General features: G+C 44.8%; 1 protein-coding gene across 1 annotated transcript in view; it reads left to right on the top strand.

The window, feature by feature from the left end:
* RYR3 (ryanodine receptor 3) overlaps nt 1-19427 on the top strand; it is a 570648-nt gene that overhangs the window by 333630 nt on the left and 217591 nt on the right. Inside the window, exons 22-27 of the mRNA XM_047794870.1 lie at nt 856-959; nt 3271-3354; nt 5307-5466; nt 6854-7001; nt 7884-8089; nt 8678-8852. Of these exons, the coding sequence (XP_047650826.1) occupies nt 856-959; nt 3271-3354; nt 5307-5466; nt 6854-7001; nt 7884-8089; nt 8678-8852 (877 nt within the window). The remainder of the gene's footprint in view (nt 1-855; nt 960-3270; nt 3355-5306; nt 5467-6853; nt 7002-7883; nt 8090-8677; nt 8853-19427) is intronic.

Here is a 19427-nt window from a genome sequence, read left to right as displayed (position 1 = left end):
AGACTTGCATTGAAAAACTGATATAAAATAGCTCAAAAATAATTCCTGCTGTTAATTACTTATTAAAATGGTAAGATGTGGCGTTCCCGTCGTGGTGCAGTGGTTAACAAATCCGACTAGGAACCATGAGGCTGCAGGTTCGATCCCTGCCCTTGCTCAGTGGGTTAACGATCCGGCATTGCCGTGAGCTGTGGTGTGGGTTGCAGACGTGGCTTGGATCCCGAGTTGCTGTGGCTCTGGCGTAGGCTGGCAGCTACAGCTCCGATTAGACTCCTAGCTTGGGAACCTCCATATGCCACGGGAGCGGTCCAAGAAATAGCAAAAAGATGGAAAAAAAAAAAGTAAGATGTGGGGTACATGGGGGTAAGTAACATACCTTATTAAGCTCAAGTTCACCTGTTTCTTTTTGCTTTTCTCTTGTGGCTACTAGGAAATTTGAAATTACAAATGTGGTTCACCTTGGCAGCTGCTTTTGTGTTTCTGTCAGACATTGCTGGCCCCAATTCTGTAGTCCTTTATGTTCTGCAGAATGCTACCCTGCAGTGACACTATAGTTCCATGAATTTGGACAGGCAGGAGCATGGCTACCACACTTGAAACTGCATCTCTGGGAAAGCATGTTCCGAATGCAGACATTTGAAGCAATCCATAGAACACAAGCCACTGGCAGCCTGGGGACCGCATGTGTTATTTACTAGAGAGAAGATGGTCTGTTTGCCTATCAGCAAATAGCTGTCTTTGTCTTGCCTGATATGAATGGCCTGGACCGTGTTTCAAAGTGTGTCCTTTTCTGTTTTCCAAGGCAGTGCTGGTTGTCAAAACTTAAATTATGTTCTCTCTTATGTTGTCACCTAGATACGGGATGACAATAAAAGACAACACCCCTGCCTTGTCGAGTTTTCAAAGCTGCCTGAAACTGAGAAGAATTATAACCTACAGATGTCAACCGAAACCTTAAAGTAAGTGCTTAATTAAATTGAATTTGGACTCAGCAGTGAGTGGATGATTTAATGCCTTGTGACTAAACTAGACTTGATTCTCTTGCCTCAAAAACATGATGCGTTCTGATAAATTAGTGAGGATGAGAATTACTCATGCCACAAATGGATTTAGCATAGTGAATAATATATCCGCTGTTGTTATTTAGGACCTATCATTCTCAAGAAACCATTTGCTGTTTGCCTGGGAGAGGAAAAGCATAGGGAGAAAAAGAAAAAGAGGAGAAACTTAGAATCAAGGGACCAAGTGCCTCTTTTAGTTCATGTTTAATCAAGAAAAGAAGATACAGGAGTTCCCATCGTGGCTCAGTGGTAACAAACCTGACTAATATCCATGAGGATGTGGGTTCGATCCCTGGCCTCGATTAGTGGGTTAAGGATCTGGCATTGCCATGAGCTGTGGTGTGGGTCACAGATATGCCTTGGATCCCACATTGCTGTGGCTGTGGCGTAGGCTGCCGCTGCAGCTCCAAATTCGACACCTAGCCTGGGAGCCTCCATATACCACAGTTGCAGCCTTAAAAAAAAAAATGCAAAAAAAAAGATACAGGAGTTCTCGTCATAGCTCAGCAGGTTAAGGACCCAACATTGTCTTTATGAGGATGTAGATTTGATCCTGGGCCTCGCTAAATTGGTTAAGGATCTGGTGTTGCCACAGGCTGTGGCACAGATCACAGACATAGCTTGGATGGGGTGTTGCTATGGGCTGTGGTGTAGGCCCCACCCAGCTGCAGCTCTTATTCTACCCCTAGGCCGGGAACTTCCATATGCCACAGGTCCAGACATAGAAAGGAAAAGAAAGAAAAATGTGATGTGTTGCAGGTCATATTGAAACTGAACAACTTAACCTCGCTAAGTCTCCATTTTCTCATCTATGAAATGAGGATAGTGAGAGTCCTTGTCTCTATCTAATTGTTGTCATGGTTAAACAAATGAGATGATAAATATTTTTTAGAAAAAGAAAAAAGATGAGGCATGTCTAAAAACCAGTAGAAAAACATGGCTTAATTCAATTTAAAAATAATGTTTCCATCTCCCTGATCTTACCCATGGTTTAAACCTTGATTCAAATCTTCATTTTTTTAGCCCAAGCTTATACCTCCCTTCTCGAATTACCTTTGTGCTTGTTACTGGTGTTGTCTGCATTGTATTTCTCTGTTCTCTGGCTATTGGTGCAGAACGTTTTAATGCGGTTTTGCTGGTGCACTGATGCTCTGTCACAGAGCCTTGTCTTATAGGCTCCCGTATGTGATGTCTTCAGTCACATCAACACTTGTTGAGGCAGCAGGCTTGGTACCTCCTGGTGTCCGGCACAGCTCAGGGCACTTTGTACAGAGAGCATGCAGGAAATACTTGCTGGCCTCTGGCTTTGCTGTTAGGATCCTATCTGTTCTCTGGAGAGAAAGAAGCCAGATAAAATCCTAATGCAAATTTGTAAACTAGAAAATGTCTCCCAGAGGGGCTATTCACAAACTTTTTTGGTTGCATTTTTATGCTTGGTACCATCTAAATAAAGGGTTGACAGGAGTTCTGCAGTGGCCCAGCAGGTTAAGAATCTGGCTTTGGGAGTTCCCGTTGTGGCTCAGCAGTTAACAAACCTGACTAGTATCCATGAGGACATGGGTTCTATCCCTGGCCTTGCTCAGTGTGTTAAGGATCTGGCATTGCCGTGAGCTATGGTGTGGGTCAGACTCGGCTCGAATCCCAAGTGGCTGTGGCTGTGGCATAGGCCGGCAGCTGCAGCTCCAGTTGGAGCCCTAGCCTGGGCATCTCCATGTGCCACAGGTTTGGCCCTAAAAAGACTAAAAAAAAAAGAAAAAAAAAAATCTGGCTTTGTCACTGCTGTAGCGTGGGTTCAGTCCCTGGCCCAGAAACTTCTGCATAGCATAGGTGCAGCCAAAAAACCAAAGAGTTGGCAAATTAAGGCCCATAGACCAATCCAACTAGCCACCTATGTTGTAGGTCATATTAAAATTGAACAACTTAACTCAGTTTTTTTGGTAAAACCGCTTTATTGTAGCAAAGCCAAGCTCATAAATTTATCTGTTGTCTATGGCAGTTTTTGCTCTGCAGTGTCAGAGCTGAGTTGTTTTAACAGAGACAAAAGGACTGCAAAGCCTCAAACATTTCCTATCTCAACCTTGACAGAAAAACATTTGGCAAGCTCTGTTGTAAATGAAGGAATATTGTCGGGTTTTATCACTTCAGACACAGGGTCAGGTTTTTGCTGGCCTTCACCTACAGATGATCCTGTCCTCTCTCTCTGTTACAGAACCCTCCTGGCCCTGGGCTGCCACATTGCTCATGTTAACCCAGCTGCTGAGGAGGAGCTCAAGAAGGTCAAATTGCCCAAAAAGTAGGTGATTTCTTAATGGTCGGAGACCTTTCTTTAGAATTTTTTATTTTTATCATTGGAGGTTTTAATGCTTCAGTCTGAATTTTAAACTGGGAGGACAGGAGGCCCATTCATAGAGGCAGGGGATGGCCTCAGATACTTCCAGCACCAGCTCAGAGTGGTTCCTCCAGGTACCTATCCCGCACTGAAACCCCATACAGAAGCCAGCTGAAGTACAGCACTTCCAGGCTATTCCTCTTTTTGTTCCTTCCACCTGGACCTACACTACTATTGTTAGCTTTGAGCCAGAAGATGCAGTGTTCAGATGGCTATGCTGTCTCGGTCTATAAGAATTGCACTTGGCACGGGAGTTTGAACATGGTTGGTAGCAACAGCAAAGATCTGCTCCCCTGGCCTTGGGCCAGCCTTGCAAATCCCTAGTGGAAATGGGTGTCTCTGCCAAGGTTTAATTTGGCCCCTAAATCTGCCTGTGTCCTACTCTCCCTCCCATCTGTACACTCACAGAATCGTGTGCTCTCACACATTCAGGCGCACACTCATGGGCGCATCCCCGGCTCATTTGCTGGCCCTTATGTGTGCTGGCTTTGGGTGTGAACGCTTTCACACCCAGGTGTCATAATGATGAACACGAGCCAAGGTGATGCCAGCTCTAATCAAATGCTTATCTTCGCCTTCTTCTCCATGAAACTTCCAAGCTGCCAAGCTCTCCACTCTCAGCAGGAGTGCCCAGTGCTGAGAGCAGCATTTCTGAGGGGCAGCAGCCAGTCCAGGCTGCGGCAGTCAGTGCTCAGTGCTCAACACATGTTGACTCTGCCCAAGACCAGGCATCCCCCACAAGGTGGACGAGGGGCAGTGTCCTGTCTGCCGTAGACCCTGTACCTCACGCTGCTCAGAGCATCCTGGGGAGAGTGAGTACAGGTTTGCAAGTCATCACATTTAGGTTCTGGCCCTCATCTGGGCAGTCAGTGGCCTGGGGGCCATGAGTGCCTCTGGATTTACATGGTTGTGATCAGCTGCTCTCCTGCGAATCACTGCACACTGGGCTCTGCTCCTCTCCACTTACACGATGCATCTACCCAGCCTCATCCTGAGCTTTTCCTGTTTTCACAATATCTGTTGAATTATCTGGCAAGTTCTAGACATTTGCAGCAGTGACTTCTGGACTGGACAGCAAACCGTGAAGGTCACTTCAGGCTCACAAATTCACTGATGTTACGATTAAAAAAAAAAAAATCTCAGAGTTCCCGTCGTGGCTCCCTGGTTAACAAATCCATCTAGGAACCATGAGGTTGAGGGTTTGATCCCTGGCCTTGCTCAGTGGGTTGAGGATCCGGCGTTGCTGTGAGCTGTGGTGTAGGTCGCAGATGTGGCTCAGATTGCCTGTTGCTGTGGCTCTGGCATAGGCAGGCGGCTACAGCTCCGATTCGACCCCTAGCCCGGGAACCTCCATATGCCATGGGTGTGGCCCTAGAAAAGATAAACAAAACAAAACAAAACAAAAAACCTTGAAGTTATTATTTTTTTTTCTAAGACTGAGTGATCATTCTTTGCTGGTTTATAAGAACCCATTCGGCTCAAGGTGCCATCCTTGCCAATGTGGTCATAACCTTTTATGTTTTGAAAGTGAAATGATGGAGCTTCAGGTAATGTTGCATTACACTGAGTGTGACCATTGTTTGTAGGTCACATAGTAGTTTGTATAGAAGGAAGGATGGATTTGCACAGATCATCCCCTTTCTCTAACAGTCTCCTTGGAATCTGTGACACATTGGCAAATAGGATGGTAGATTAGGGCTTCCCCTGAAGACTTGAAATCAAGTGAACTACTCATCTGCCAAGGGTAGAACCTGTGACTGTAGCCTTATTGTCACAGGCTGTGCTGTTGATCTGAAATCTTGAATGGGGGAGTCAGATAGTTCTGTTCAAAATATGTATTTTCCATTTACTCATAGCTACATGATGTCCAACGGCTATAAGCCAGCCCCTTTGGATTTGTCTGATGTGAAGCTGTTACCTTCCCAAGAAATTTTAGTGGATAAGCTTGCAGAAAATGCACACAATGTTTGGGCAAAAGACAGGATAAAACAAGGATGGACCTATGGCATTCAACAGGTGAGAAGCGCCCGGTCAGGCTTGCTTGAGAAGCTTGGGGATGTGATCATCCATCAAAATGCCATTTTCTTTGGTGGGGATTAGATTGGAGATGGAGGTTGCCCTTGCACTCTGTTCCTCATGCTTCAGCACATTCATTATTTATAGAATCAGGACTGGATGGAATTTGTAACGGTCACATTGACATTAACTCCAGGCACAATTCCAATGTTGCAGCGATGGGTAGGTTTACCTTTTCTTGGCTAGTCTGGTTCCCTTGTGATCCTGTTGCGCTGTATATATGGCCACGGCCTGCATCTTTTCTCATTCCCTGTCTTGCTGCTTGCATCATGGAGAGCTGAGCTTTCAGGCACTCTCCAAGGCCAAGGTAAGGCTCACACAAATCAACATCACAGCTGATGTTAAGTAAGCAAGTTTCAGCAGCATTTCTTAGATGGTCCCAAGTATCTACCACCGAAGGGGAAAAGGATGGGAAGCTAGCCCAGGAGAGGGGCAGGCCAGCCTGCCAAGAAGCCCATGCCCTGCAGTCCCCAGGGCTGAGATTCCTGGGCAGCGTTCTTGGCTTGTCTAGAGGCAGCCAGAGAGCCAGGGCCCAGTAAGGAATTAGGGAGAGTTAAGAACCGGAGTTCAACCCCAAACCATCTGGCACATCTCACATTTTGTAATACTCCCCTCGTCTCAGTAAGTACTGGGTTCAGCTCAGGGTGAGAGAAGTTCAGGGGTAGCTGTGTGCACATGCATGTTCATTCATAAATGAGCCTTCAGTGCCTAGAATCAAGAAAACCGCAACTATGAAAACCATGGCAAAGAAAGTGAGGGGTTCAGAACAGCATGTTATGTTATGGTGACTTGTCACTACCATTGTCGTCTTCTTAGTCCATATCAAGGAACGGAGGACTCTAATTCAAATATGTGTCTATTGCAATGAAATGGACCCACTGTGGCTCTGCTACCTTTTCAGATATTTCTCTATGAGCTGAGATGTCTCTGTTAGTTATCTGTTGTGAAGAGGCCACAACAGCTTAAATCCTGGCATGTTCTTTCCTAGAGAAATAATTAGGCAAACCCCCATCTGCCTCGCCTTGGGAATGGAGAGGTTTCTAACCAATTTCATGACGCTTCATTTTATTCACAGGCTGGCATTATTAAAATGTGTTTTTAAATGCTAGCTTTGAATGCTAGTAAAAAAAAAATTTTAATTTATACTCATTTAATCCTGAAAAGAAGTGGCAAGTATGTACATTGCTAAATATCAAGGCACTGAGAGAAGAACTAGCAGACTCCTAGCAGGAAGCCAGGACTGTCACTAAGAATATGTGAGCAGGACAAGCTCTCTGTCAAAACGAAATGCACTTTTTCACCCTCTCTTTTCTCTGGTTTCACATAGGATTTAAAAAACAAAAGAAATCCTCGTCTGGTGCCTTATGCACTACTGGATGAGCGGACCAAGAAGTCGAACAGAGACAGCCTTCGTGAGGCCGTTCGGACATTTGTTGGTTATGGCTATAACATTGAACCGTCAGACCAAGAACTAGGTAATGAGTGGAGAGTGTTCATTCTGGCCCCAACTTACTCAACAGGTCTTCTTCTGAAGAAATGCCGACTTTGAATAGGTCTAACTTACAGTGTTAGAAATGCTATTGGTGTAGAGGCCGCTGGTCTAAATGGTGAACTTCAAGAAGTAGGGAGAGGAAGGAGGGAACCATGCTGATAATAAAGCAATGTCCCCTTGGCAGATGTTTCTGTAACGAGCACGTCTATGACCCAGTCCCACGGGGCATAAGTTATCCTCCAGCGTAGCTGAGCTTTTCAGGATATTTGGTCACAAAACCAAGTTACTGTTATTTGTCTTGTTTTCCAAACTTGTGAATATCAGCTTACTTTAAATTGAATTCTAGCACTATTAACATCACCAGCTTATGCATATTTAAAGGGTCATTGTCATCTCAGACCCTAGGAGATACTAGGATATTCTATATACTAGGAGATACTAAGCTAGTGGGGCAGTAAAAAAGTGGTTAAGGGGGTAGATGTGGAGTAAGACAGACTTGGGTTCAAATGCTTGCTGTCCTTGGTTTATTGACTCTGTGACCTTGAGCACATGAACCTCTCCGAGCCTCAATTTCTTCATCTGTAAAATGAAGACAGTAATACTGACATCATAGGATTGTTGTGAAGAAAACTGAGTTTTAGTTTCTACTATAGAGCCATCACTCGGTGCGTGGTAACTTGTACTCTTGTTATGTGGTGATGATAGTGATGATGATTATATTATGCACAGAATGCTCTGTTGGATGGTACAAGATCTATCATCAGTCTTCGTTGTTCAAAGTCCTTTGAGGAATGCTACCTAATTATTAAAAGCCTCTGTTCTCTCACTCCGTCCTGCACCCTTGACTCCCTTCCTTTCTTGACAGCTGACCCAGCCGTGGAGAAAGTCAGCATAGACAAGATCCGATTTTTCCGGGTAGAACGCTCTTATGCAGTGAGATCAGGAAAGTGGTATTTTGAGTTTGAGGTGGTGACCGGAGGAGACATGCGGGTCGGCTGGGCCAGGCCAGGCTGTCGGCCTGACATCGAGCTGGGGGCTGACGACCAAGCCTTTGTGTTTGAAGGCAGCAGGGTGAGTCTGGCTGGTGTCCACACATCCTCAGCCCAGGGTTTTCTGCTCCAAACATGTCCCCAGAAGTTAGAAGGACTGAGTATCTGGACTGCTGGCTTTAAGAGTGAGGAGCCCCCACTGGCTAATTTAGACCATTGAGTGACCATCACCTAACGCCTGTCCCTGTGTGCTTTGCTCTAGAGAAAGGAAGGCCTGCACACTCTAGGCCTTTCTGTCATCACCTCTGTCTCTGCTTTGCCCCTCTGAGCCTGTGCCCCCCTCTGCAGAGGATGCTTACAGAACACCATGTAGTGAATATGTGGGGAAATCGTATCATTTTGTTTAAGAGGGAGTTCAGCTTGTTTTCATAGCTTACTAGGTAACAGGAGATTCACGTCACCTTTTCTGATGAGCCATGTGTGTCTCAACTTCACTTATCTGTACGTAGACCATTTCTCCCTATGAGTTGTCCTTAGTATAAAGGCAAATGCCTTGTGGAAGTCAGGTGCAACTGCCCATGAGGAGAAATCGCACATGAGATCATTTCTTTAGCTGCCCAGGGGACCTCTAGGACCTCATTTTTCTAAGCCCTGGGCACTTGTCTTCCAGGGTCAACGTTGGCATCAAGGGAGTGGGTATTTTGGACGGACCTGGCAGCCAGGAGATGTGGTTGGATGTATGATCAACCTCGAAGATGCTTCAATGATCTTCACGCTGAATGGGGAGCTGCTGATCACCAACAAAGGCTCTGAACTTGCCTTCGCTGACTACGAGATTGACAACGGTAAGTCTGCCTACCTTCCCCCTTGCACCTCCAGAAGATGAAAGATGATCCAGGGAGCAGGGTGAGGCCCTCTACCTACTCACTCAGGGCACACTGACTTTTGCAGATTTGAAACCCTGGTGGTGAAGATGCGCCCTTACACTCAATTCTGAAGAATCAAGTCAAGTACTACTGATAGTTGATGTACTTGCAGAGAGACTGACAAAGAAGCTCCCCTCTAATTCCCTGCCCTGTGCCTTGGCGCATTAAGGTTCCTGGGGGTTTCCCAGTAGTATCACAAAGGAAATGCTAATTGCATATGGACAATGTCCCTGACACAAAAGAAAAGGCAGGAATTAAAGAATTATCCTCTTATTCTGATTTGACCTGTCAGTCTGAATGTTTGTGTAATTGAACTTGATGCTTTGATGAGAATCAATGAAACACAGAAGTTCAACTTAGCAGTTCCCTTGAATGAAATAGAATTTATTTTTAAATTCAAACACACCATGAAACCCAAGTACAGTCACACTTGTTAGTCACCACAAATAAACAGCCACTAGGGCCTGCTTCCAGCTACCCAAGGGAGCTTCTTATTTCCCATCTACATTTAACTCCTCCGTTATGTACCCAAGGTGTTGGCACTCAGAGAAGAAGCACTGGACTGCAGGTCAGCTGACCCGTTCTTAGGAAGCTGTGTGGCTCCCAGAGTCTTGACTTTGCCAGGCTTTGCCTTCTTCATCTGTACCAGGAAGTAAGACAGTAGACTACCTAAGGGCCAACACCCTCCTCAGGTGTCACATTCTATGGCAGTGTCTCAACACCTACTGTGTCCACAGCCCCTTCCCTGATGTTGGGCCAGTCTCCGCTGCTTTGGTGCAGACGAGGAGGAGGTAGGGAGATTGAGAGGAAAAGAGGCTGCTCAGGGCAGGAGGGCTGGGTTCCCATCCTGCCCCTGCCCTCCCGACCTGTGACGTCTTGAGTTGACTTTATTTAACCTCTTTGACCTCATTTCCCCCTCTGTAAAAGATCACAGCTCCTGGTAGCTCTAAACTTCTGAGACTTTACAAAAAGAAATAGTCCCACCTCCCCCAGACAGTTAAAAAAGATAAAACTGCAGAGGATAGAGCAGCAGAAACACATGAGTATATTTTTTAATACATATAAAATATTCTTTTTTATTTATATTTTATTTATTTTTATTTATTTATTTTGCTTTTTAGGACCGCACCTGTGACACCTGGAGCTTCCCATGCTAGGGGTCGAATCAGAGCTACAGCTGCTGGCCTACGCCACAGTCACAGCGATGCAGGATCTGAGACAAATCTGCAACCTACACCACACTTCAGAGCAACACCAGATCCTTAACCCACTGAGCGAGGCCAGGGATCAAACCCGCAACCTCATGGTTCCTAGTCGGATTTGTTTCTGCTGTGCCACGATGGGAACTCCTAAAATATTCTTTATATACAAATTGATTTAGCTTTATAACTCACTTTCACACTTTTTACAGACACCTTTTATCAGCCACATACCCACCCAACTGGACCTTAAAAGAGTTTTAAAACTTTTTTTAAGAGCTCCATATTTGAGAAGTTCCCGTCATGGCGCAGTGGTTAATGAATCCGACTAGGAACCATGAGGTTGCGGGTTCGGTCCCTGCCCTTGCTCAGTGGGTTAACGATCCGGTGTTGCCATGAGCTGTGGTGTAGGTTGCAGACGTGGCTCGGATCCTGCGTTGCTGTGGCTCTGGCATAGGCCTGTGGCTACGGCTCCAATTAGATCCCTAGCTTGGGAACCTCCACATACCGCGGGAGCAGCCCAAGAAATAGCAAAAAAAAAAAAAAAAAAAAGAGCTCCATATTTGAGCAAACAGAAAAGTTGCAAGTCAGTGTATTTTCCTAGAAAGATAGAATGCCTGAAGCCTGATGGGGTCATGTTTTAATGCCTTCTGAAAAGGTATAAAATCAAAGTTTTAAAGAAAGAAATGTACTTTGAGAGACAACTGGAAAGGATGCTGCCAGCAGAAAGAATGGCTTATGCACTGGTTTGGATAAAAGGGCGGACCTAAGGGCACCAGCAAAGATCCATCTCCTCTGGCTCTGCTCTTTGGAAACAGATATTGACAAAGTAGTCCCTGCAGGCAGTGCTGTCTTTGTGAGGCTGGAGGAGAAGGGAGACCTGGAGGATTCAGGCTCATCCCCAAGGAGAGCAGGGAAGGTCCAAAGACCAGCCACCTTTTCGTGGCTCTCCTGAGTGTGGACTGGAGGAGGTTGCTTATCTATGAGGCTTTGGCTCAGCATAAGGAGGAAACAAGAATCTTGCCTGTGTGCAGAGTTCTAAGAACTCTGTAAAGTCTAAAGCCTTGCTACTCAAAGTGTGATCTACTTGTTAATAAATGCAGAGTCTCAGATCCCACGCCAGTCCTACTGAACCAGAAACTGCCTTCAGACAAGATGCTCTGGAGGTTTGCATGCACTTTAAAATATGAGAAGCAGAGTTCCCCTTGTGGCACAGTGGAAACGAATCTGACCAAAACCATGAGGTTGTGGGTTCAATCCCTGGCCCTGCTCAGTGGGTTAAGCATAAGCTGTGGTGTAGGTCGCAAACGTGGCTTGGATCTGGCGTGGCTGTGGCTGTGGTGTAGGCCAGCAGCTACAGCTCTGATTAGACCCCTAGCCTGGGAACCTCCACATGCCAAGGGTGCGGCCCTCAAAAAGACACAAAAAAAAAATTGTAAAATATGAGAATCATGGAGTTCCCATTGCGGCTCTGCAGTAACGAACCCAACTACTATCCAAGAGGATTCAGGTTCAATCCCTGGCCTTGCGTAACAGGTTAAGGATCTGGCGTTGCTCTGAGTTTTGGTATACGTTGCAGATGCGACTTGATCTGGCATTGCTATGGCTGTGGTGTAGGCTGGCAGCTACAGCTCTGATTCAGCCCCTAGCCTGGGGACTTCCATATGCCTCGGGCACGGCCCAAAAAATAAAAGACAAAAAATAAATAAATCAGGTGTGAGAAGCAGTGGTCTATAGTTTACACAAATGCAAACAGTAGCAATGTCAAGGAGTTTGTTTTCTAGTTGGAAAAATAAATAAGGTGACAATATGGACACATAGGTAACTACCAATGGATACATGGATATATATGACTCCCAATGCGAAGCGGTAGATTAGAAACACCAAATGACCAATACAGAATGGAAATTCTGTAAGAGTGGGATTGGAACTAAGGTTAAATAAAGAACATGAGCTGTCTACCGCTAAAGAGAAGGGCGTTCTTCTCAGGGGATGTAAGCAGAGTAATAGTGGGGAATCAGGAAACTACAAGAAAGAGTGATGATATGTTTTGGAAGATTCGTGCATGGAATTTATAGAAGAAGAAGCTGGAGCGAGAGATAAGGTACAGATTATAGCCTTGAATACCAAGATTTGGTCTTTTTATTCAAGAAACTCTTTTTGTCTAATCTGGGCCCCACACACCGTTGGACTTTGCTCTCTGTGACACGTGGGGCTGTCGCAGGGTTTGAGCAGAGGAGTACTATAAAGAAGAGGCATGTTTCAGAAGAACTCCGCTTTTAGAGACCATCTGTGTTGAGATGAAAGAGATGCGTCATTGACCTTTTGTGTGCAGAGACAGGACTTGACCTTCAGAATAACAAAGCGTATTATTAGGAAGCTGTTTTATAATAGAATGGTACCTATTGTGCTAATGCATCGTACTGTAGCATCGTATCACACTTCAATAATATGGAGATAAGATAATTGGGAGGCTCTTTCAGTTCTGTGATGGCTCAGAGTCAGAGGAGGGGCAGTTGAAAGGGAGTCAGCAGGTCATTCTTTGAGGACAGTAGCCCAGAGGCCTGGAAGAACCCTAATGCATCTCTCTGTTCTCTGCATAATGTGGAAAGAGGCAGCAGTTCTTGCCTTGAGCTGTTAGGAAAAGCATCTGTTGAAAATAAAAAATGTAGTGCATTTTAGCCCCTCATAAAGCAAAATCCCCCATAGGTTTCTGTTCTGGTCACCAGCATCCCAGCCTTGCTTCAGGCCATTTACCCCAGTGGGGGTTGTGCTGTGGGAAGTTTTTAGTCCTTTGGGGGAAGGGGGAAGGCAGTACAATCCCTGGCTGTTTTTTTTTTTTTTTTTTTCCTCTGGGTTATTTATAAGCTGTCACCTCCATCCTCTTCTGCATCGTAGATGATGTACTCTTATCAGTCTCATTAGCATTTTCCTCATCATTGTTCCCTACCCTGTTCCTTGGCCTGGACCGTCATAGCTCTCAGTGTTGTCACTAAAAGATATCTGGAAGCTCAGAAGCTTCCACGTGAAACCTTTGCTATTAGTCTTCTCTTTTATTCCATTTAAAGGCAAGGAAGATAAAATCCTGAACATCTTGCCTGGCCTTGGAACATGACATCTGAAAGAGGTTGTAGAGCTGGTGTCCCCTGCTGCTCTCTGCCAGGCACCCCCTGGGGTACATCCTGCTTCACAAGAGCTTTAGCATCTGCAGGGGCAGCCCCCTAGGTTTACCGGATCCCTCAAGCTTGGCTGGCAGCTCTTCCATAGGCAGCAATTGAAACTTAATTTGCGGGCAGTGCTGCTGCCATCTGCGTGCAGACACCCTGGAACCCAGGGTCCTTTGTCGTTCCCTCCCTGGAGGGGTGCTGGACTTCAGAAAGTGGCCGTGGCAGGGGAACTGTGGCCTCTTGTTTCCTGTGTTTTCTACCAGGCTTGTGACCACTTCAGTGCTGTTCCTGAATACCATCTTCCAGAGGCTTAAAAAGTTGGGAGTTCCCACTGTGACTCAGTGGGTTAAGAGCCCAACTGCTATCCATGAGGACATGGGTTTGATCCCTGGCCTCGCTCAGTGGGTTATGGATCCGGCGTTGCCATGAACTGCGTTGTAGATCGCAAACGTGGCTAGGATCTGGCATGGCTGTGGCTGTGGTGGGCAGCTGCAGCTCTGATTCAACCCCTAGTCTGGGAACTTCCATATGCCATGGGTGTGGCCCTTAAAAAAAAAAAAAAGAGCAAAAACAGGAGGAGGGTCTTAGAAAGTTAAAGTTAATGAGTAAAACATGAGCTGCTGGATTGAGATGCAGGAACACCACAGGAATAGCCCAGGCAGCCATCTAAGAGTTCCTCCCCAAGGTTGTAGTTCTTCTGTTGCTGGCAGTGATGGGCTCTCCTGTCTTCCTTCAGTTTCAAATGGATTAAAAGTGGATCCATGGTTGGGATTTTCTACATAACTGGTTTCTTTCCAAGATCCTGAATTACAAAAGGATGACCTCCTGGTTGTCTCTTTTCCTGATCACAAAACCGTAGGAGGCCTTGTGATACATAGTCTTTCAGAACCTGGGATCCTCTGCTGGGTTTGAATGCAGGTGTTTTTCCCATTTCTTTCCTGGAACAGCAATTCTGTGCACCTCTGGATTCAAAATAATACCTTTGGAAAATGTTCTCCTCACAGCTCTTCACTGATGTCAGCATAATGGCATCTCCTAGGCTGCAGGTAGAGTCAGAGTATTGCTTTTCCCCTTTATTTTTCCATCTTACTTCTCCAGTCTCATTTGAAGCTAGGGGTTCACTGAGTGGTCTGCAAAGTGCAAAGCTTTGTGTATGTGTCATGGTTCACACACACACACACACACACACACACTCTTGCCATGTGGCCTTGCCAAGTGGATCTGTCCACCCAGATCAACTCCAGGGAGCCGTGCAGCTGCTTGGAATAGGCAGCCCTTTGCTTCTAAGGGGCCTGGAGTGTTTTGTGGTTGTGAGTCTCCAGCTGCCAGGTCTAAAAGCAAACTGGTCAAGTACATAACACTTAGGAAAATCATCCAAAAAGTGACTGGCTCTCGTCATACGTTGATTTCTACTCACATTTTCTTTCTTGAGTAGGCCAAAACTAATGATTTATTTTGTTTTATTGTTTTCCATACACATTCTTAGATTTATAATCAATCTTTTTTTTTTGGTCTTTTGTCTTTTTAGGGCCGCAGCATATGGAGGTTCCCAGGCTAGGGGTCAAATTGGAGCTGCAGCTGCCGGCCTAAGCCACAGCCACAGCAATGCCAGATCCAAGCTTCATCTGTGACCTACACCACAGCTCACAGCAACACCAGATCCTTAACCCACTGAGCAGGGCCAGGGATTGAACTTGCAATCTCATGGTTCCTATCAGATTCATTTCCTCTGCACCATGACGGGAACTCCAATCCTACTTTTTTTTTTTTTTTTTGGCATATAAAACCAAAAGAGCATAACAGCAGTTAGTACTATTAAATCCTAACATTTTGCCATGCTACACATTTTTGTTTTGGAAATAAAATATTATAGTTCGGGTTAAAAAAACAAAACAAAAAAGAGTCATTGAAGCTAAGGATTAGAAAGATGCAGCCATCCTGGCCTTGGTCCCCACTGCTTGCTCTGGACTGCTCCTCAGGCAGCCTTGTTCATAAGCTGGCTCTGCACATTCACTGGGAGACAGACATGGAGCAAGTCCTTTAATTCACTAGGCCTCTGTTTCCCCATCTGTAAAATGGACACAGTAATAAGCTAAATCTGTAGAGCACAGAGCCCAGGGCCTGACACCTAGAAAGTACTGGATATATATTAGCAGGTGTGGTTTACATCATTGTTCCCCCTTATCTGTCCACCAAGCAGAGTTATAAGGTTACATGAGTTGTAATGCCTCAAAAAAGAAGTTGTAGCAATCACTTGATCCTTAGCTGGAGCCAGTTTTCAAATCTTCTTCCCCAGAAGAAAGTGCTGGTGCCTTATGAGGATGTAGCTTTGCTCTTTCTGGGTTTCTTTTTTCTGGCTCAAACCTGGGGTTTAGCTTCTCCTCTGCCATTGTACAGAGCTGTCCCTGCTGTGCCCACTTAGCCCCCAGGAGGTCCCTCACAATCCCTCCCATTGCGTTGACATCCACGACTTTGCTGCCAAGCCTGTTTGCACGCAGGGTTCAACTCTCCCCCATAGAGAGGGCTTCTACCCCAGAGGGACAGCACTCTGCTTTGTAATGAGTACAGCCCTCTGCCCCTGGATGCAACTGCTGTTTAAATCTGGGGCAGCCATCCCCGGGAAGCTTCACCCCCTCTCTTGCATGCTGACTGGCAGCTGTTCTATGAGTCAGAGGGTGTGGAATCTTTTCCCATTTTGTCACTTGCCCTCCTCATAACCTTGGTCAAGTCTGTTAGCTCCTCAAGTCTTCAGTTTTATCTTCGGCAAAATAGCTTTGGAACTGCTGATAGCTTAGGAACAATGAGGAGCCCAAGTTCCTTAGAAAAAAGTCCTCATGCAAATATGACCTTTTATCCTCTCCATGTGCATCTTCCGTTGTCAGGGGGTCTGTAACTAGGAAGTCGTTTATATGACTTGAGTTATTCAGAAGTCCTCATTGTTTTTAAGTCTGTTGCTCACTTTTCCCATCATTCAAGTTAGTGGAGAATAAAGGAGAAGACAGATGGTCTTTTTTAAAATTTATTTTATTAAAGTATGGTTAATTTACAATGTTGTATTAATTTCTGCTGTACAGCAAAGTGGTTCAGTTTTATATATATTCTTCTTCATATTCTTTTCCATTATTGTTTATCACAGGATTTTTTTTTTTCTTTTTAGGGCTGCACCTGTGGCATGTGGTGTGAATAGGGGTGAATTGGAGCTGTAGCCACTGGCCTACAGCACAGCCACAGCAACACAGGATCCGAGTGGCATCTGCAAACTACACCACAGCTCACGGCAACACCAGATCTGTAACCCAGTGAGCAAGGCCAGGGATCGAACCTGCATCCTCATGGATGCTAGTCAGATTTGTTTCCACTGAGCCACAACAGGAACTCCATATCATAGGATATTGAATATAGTTCCTAGTGCTATGCAGTAGGATTTTTGTTGTTTATCCAGTCTACATATAATAGTTTGCCTCTGCCAATCCCAAACTCCCAATCCTTCCCTGTCCCACCTACCCTCCCCCTTGGCAACTAGAAGTCTCTTCTCTATGTTTATGAGTCTGTTTCTGCTTTGTAGATAAGTTCATTTGTGTCGTATTTTGGATTCCACATGTAAGTAACATCATATGGTATTTGTCTTTCTCTTTCTGACTTACTTCACTTGGTATGATAATTTCTAGGTCTATCCATGTTGCTGCAAATGGCATTATTTCATTCTTTTTATGGCTGAATAGTATTCCATTATGTATATATGCACCACATCTTCTTAATCCACTCCTCTGTCAAAGGATATTTAAGTTGTCTTGGCTATTGTGAATTGTGCTGCTATGAACATAAGAAGTGCACACATTTTTTTAATTATATGTTTTCCAGATGTGTGCCCAGGAGTGGGATTGCTGGATCTATGGCAACTCTATTTTTGGTGTTTTGAGGAATGTCCATCCTGTTTTCCACAGTAGCTGCACCAATTTACAATCCTACTAAGAGTGTAGGAGGAGTTCCTTTTCTCCACACCAAAGGAGAGACTTTCTTATGATGTCCTGTCTCTGCTCACATCAGGGCTGGAGCGCTTCAGAGTCATGGCTCCAGGGTAAAGCAACTATAGTGGTACTTTTCTGGGTTGGATTCCCCACCCCCCGCCCCTTAGCACAAGCAAAAGTACCATCTTGAAAGTGGGGATGCTTTACCAATACACACCATTCTCTCTTCTGTGTTCCATTTCTCATCCCCAGTTCTACAAGCTCCTGATGATCAGGATGGTTTCTTCTCCTGCCTTCACATCTTCTCATAGCACAGAGCAGAGCCCTCTATCCCAGTAGGGACCCAAGAAATTTTGCCAACAAACAATCCTTATTCCACACTGGAGTCACTGAAAATTCCTTATTTATAAAAATGTCTGTATATAGAAGGGGATTGTTTCATCCATCCCCGCCCCAAGCACTATGCCAGAAGCATAGCAATGCTCAGGGTGGCACAGGAATCAGTGCTTGTCTGAGGAACCCGACCGTCTACCTTCCTGAGGGTGGGGCCGCCAGTCTTTATACAGACATCACCTTCATTGCTGGGATTTCATTGTCACTCTCTTTACTGAAAAATAGTATTAAATAGTGTCCTCAATGAATTCGTAGTTTCTGAAATCAACCAACTCACCTTGGGAGGAATTCACCTTTATTTAATGCGACTTATTTTACATTGAAACTCTGTGGCTTAAATAACAATATATAAGCACAGGCTCCAGGAAGAGTGCATTCTAGGCTTAGTCTCTATGAGAGACTTACTGTTGAAAATAAGTTCTCCCCAAATTAACCTTTAAATTTTCCCTTAAATAAATACCCCTGTCCTAGGAGAGACAGTTTGCTTTCTGGGGACTCCAACCTCTGCTTTAGCTCCAAACTCTTCCTCCTTTTCTGAGCACTCCTGGCAGCCTCAGCTGCCCTGTGGCTGCCTGCTTCTTACATCTTCCCAGATCTGGGGTAATTAGTGCTTTCCCAGCTCTGCTGATTTGTTGGTCCACAATTATGATTCATAAATAGCCCACAAACAAGAACTCCAAACAATGTGAACTTCTGCTTTGGGTCTCTTCCGCATGGCAGTGCTTTAATATGATGAGGATACAGAGGAGAGCTTGGAGAGACAGTAACTATAGGAGTAACTAGAGTTGTCTACAGCTCCTGCTTGAAAATCTTGCTTTCAGGCTTAGGAGGGAACCGTAACAGCAGTCTTGGAGGGTGGGGTTTGTAAATTGTGTTTTGCAAAATAAGCAGAGTCACAGTGCTAGCATCCATAGCTTCTTAGGACCATATTTTCAAAATGACAAGAACCATTAGGCCTCTCATTTCACTGGAGAAGATGCTGAGACTGAGAAAAGTTAGGCAATTTATACCAAGTCATTCTTCAGGCTTCTTTCATTGTTTTGTTTTTTGGGGGGGGTCATAAAGGGCATATTTAAAATTACATAGGGGAGCTCCCACCATGGCTCAGAGGTTAACTAACCCAACTAGTATCCATGAGGATGCAGGTTCGATCCCTAGCCTTGCTCAGTGGGTTAGGGATCTGGCGTTGCTGTGAGCTCTGGTGTAGGTGGCAGATGTAGCTCAGATTCTGTGTTGCTGTTGATAAAGATATAATATATATATAGAGAGAGAGAGATTGATATATATATATAATAGATACTATAAAGATATGTAATGTTCCATTGTACATGTATGAACATAAATATTCATAGATGCAATAGAATACATATATTCATATATACATAAGATAGAATATTATTCAAACATAAAAAGGATGAAATTCTGCCATTTGTATACCACGGATGGACCTACACAGTATTATGCTTAGTGAAATAGACAGGGAAAGACAGGTATTCTATGTTATCACTTATATGTGAAATCTAAAAAAAACAAAACAAATGAATGTATATAACAGAACAGAAACAGACTCACAGATATGGAGAACAAACTAGTGGTTGCCAGTGGGAAGAAGGAAGGAGGGGACAAGATACAGGTGGAAGATTAAGGTACAGACGACTATGTATCAAAGAGATGAGCAACAAGCATATATTGTACAGTGCAGGGAATTATGGCCATGATTTTATAATAGCTTTAAATGGAGTAAAAGCTATTACAATACTGAATCAC

This window comes from Phacochoerus africanus, chromosome 9 (genome assembly GCF_016906955.1).
Source record: "Phacochoerus africanus isolate WHEZ1 chromosome 9, ROS_Pafr_v1, whole genome shotgun sequence".
Classification (NCBI taxonomy): domain Eukaryota; kingdom Metazoa; phylum Chordata; class Mammalia; order Artiodactyla; family Suidae; genus Phacochoerus; species Phacochoerus africanus.
The sequence above is the reverse complement of the archived record's forward strand: the minus strand, read 5'-3'. Positions and strand labels throughout refer to the sequence as shown.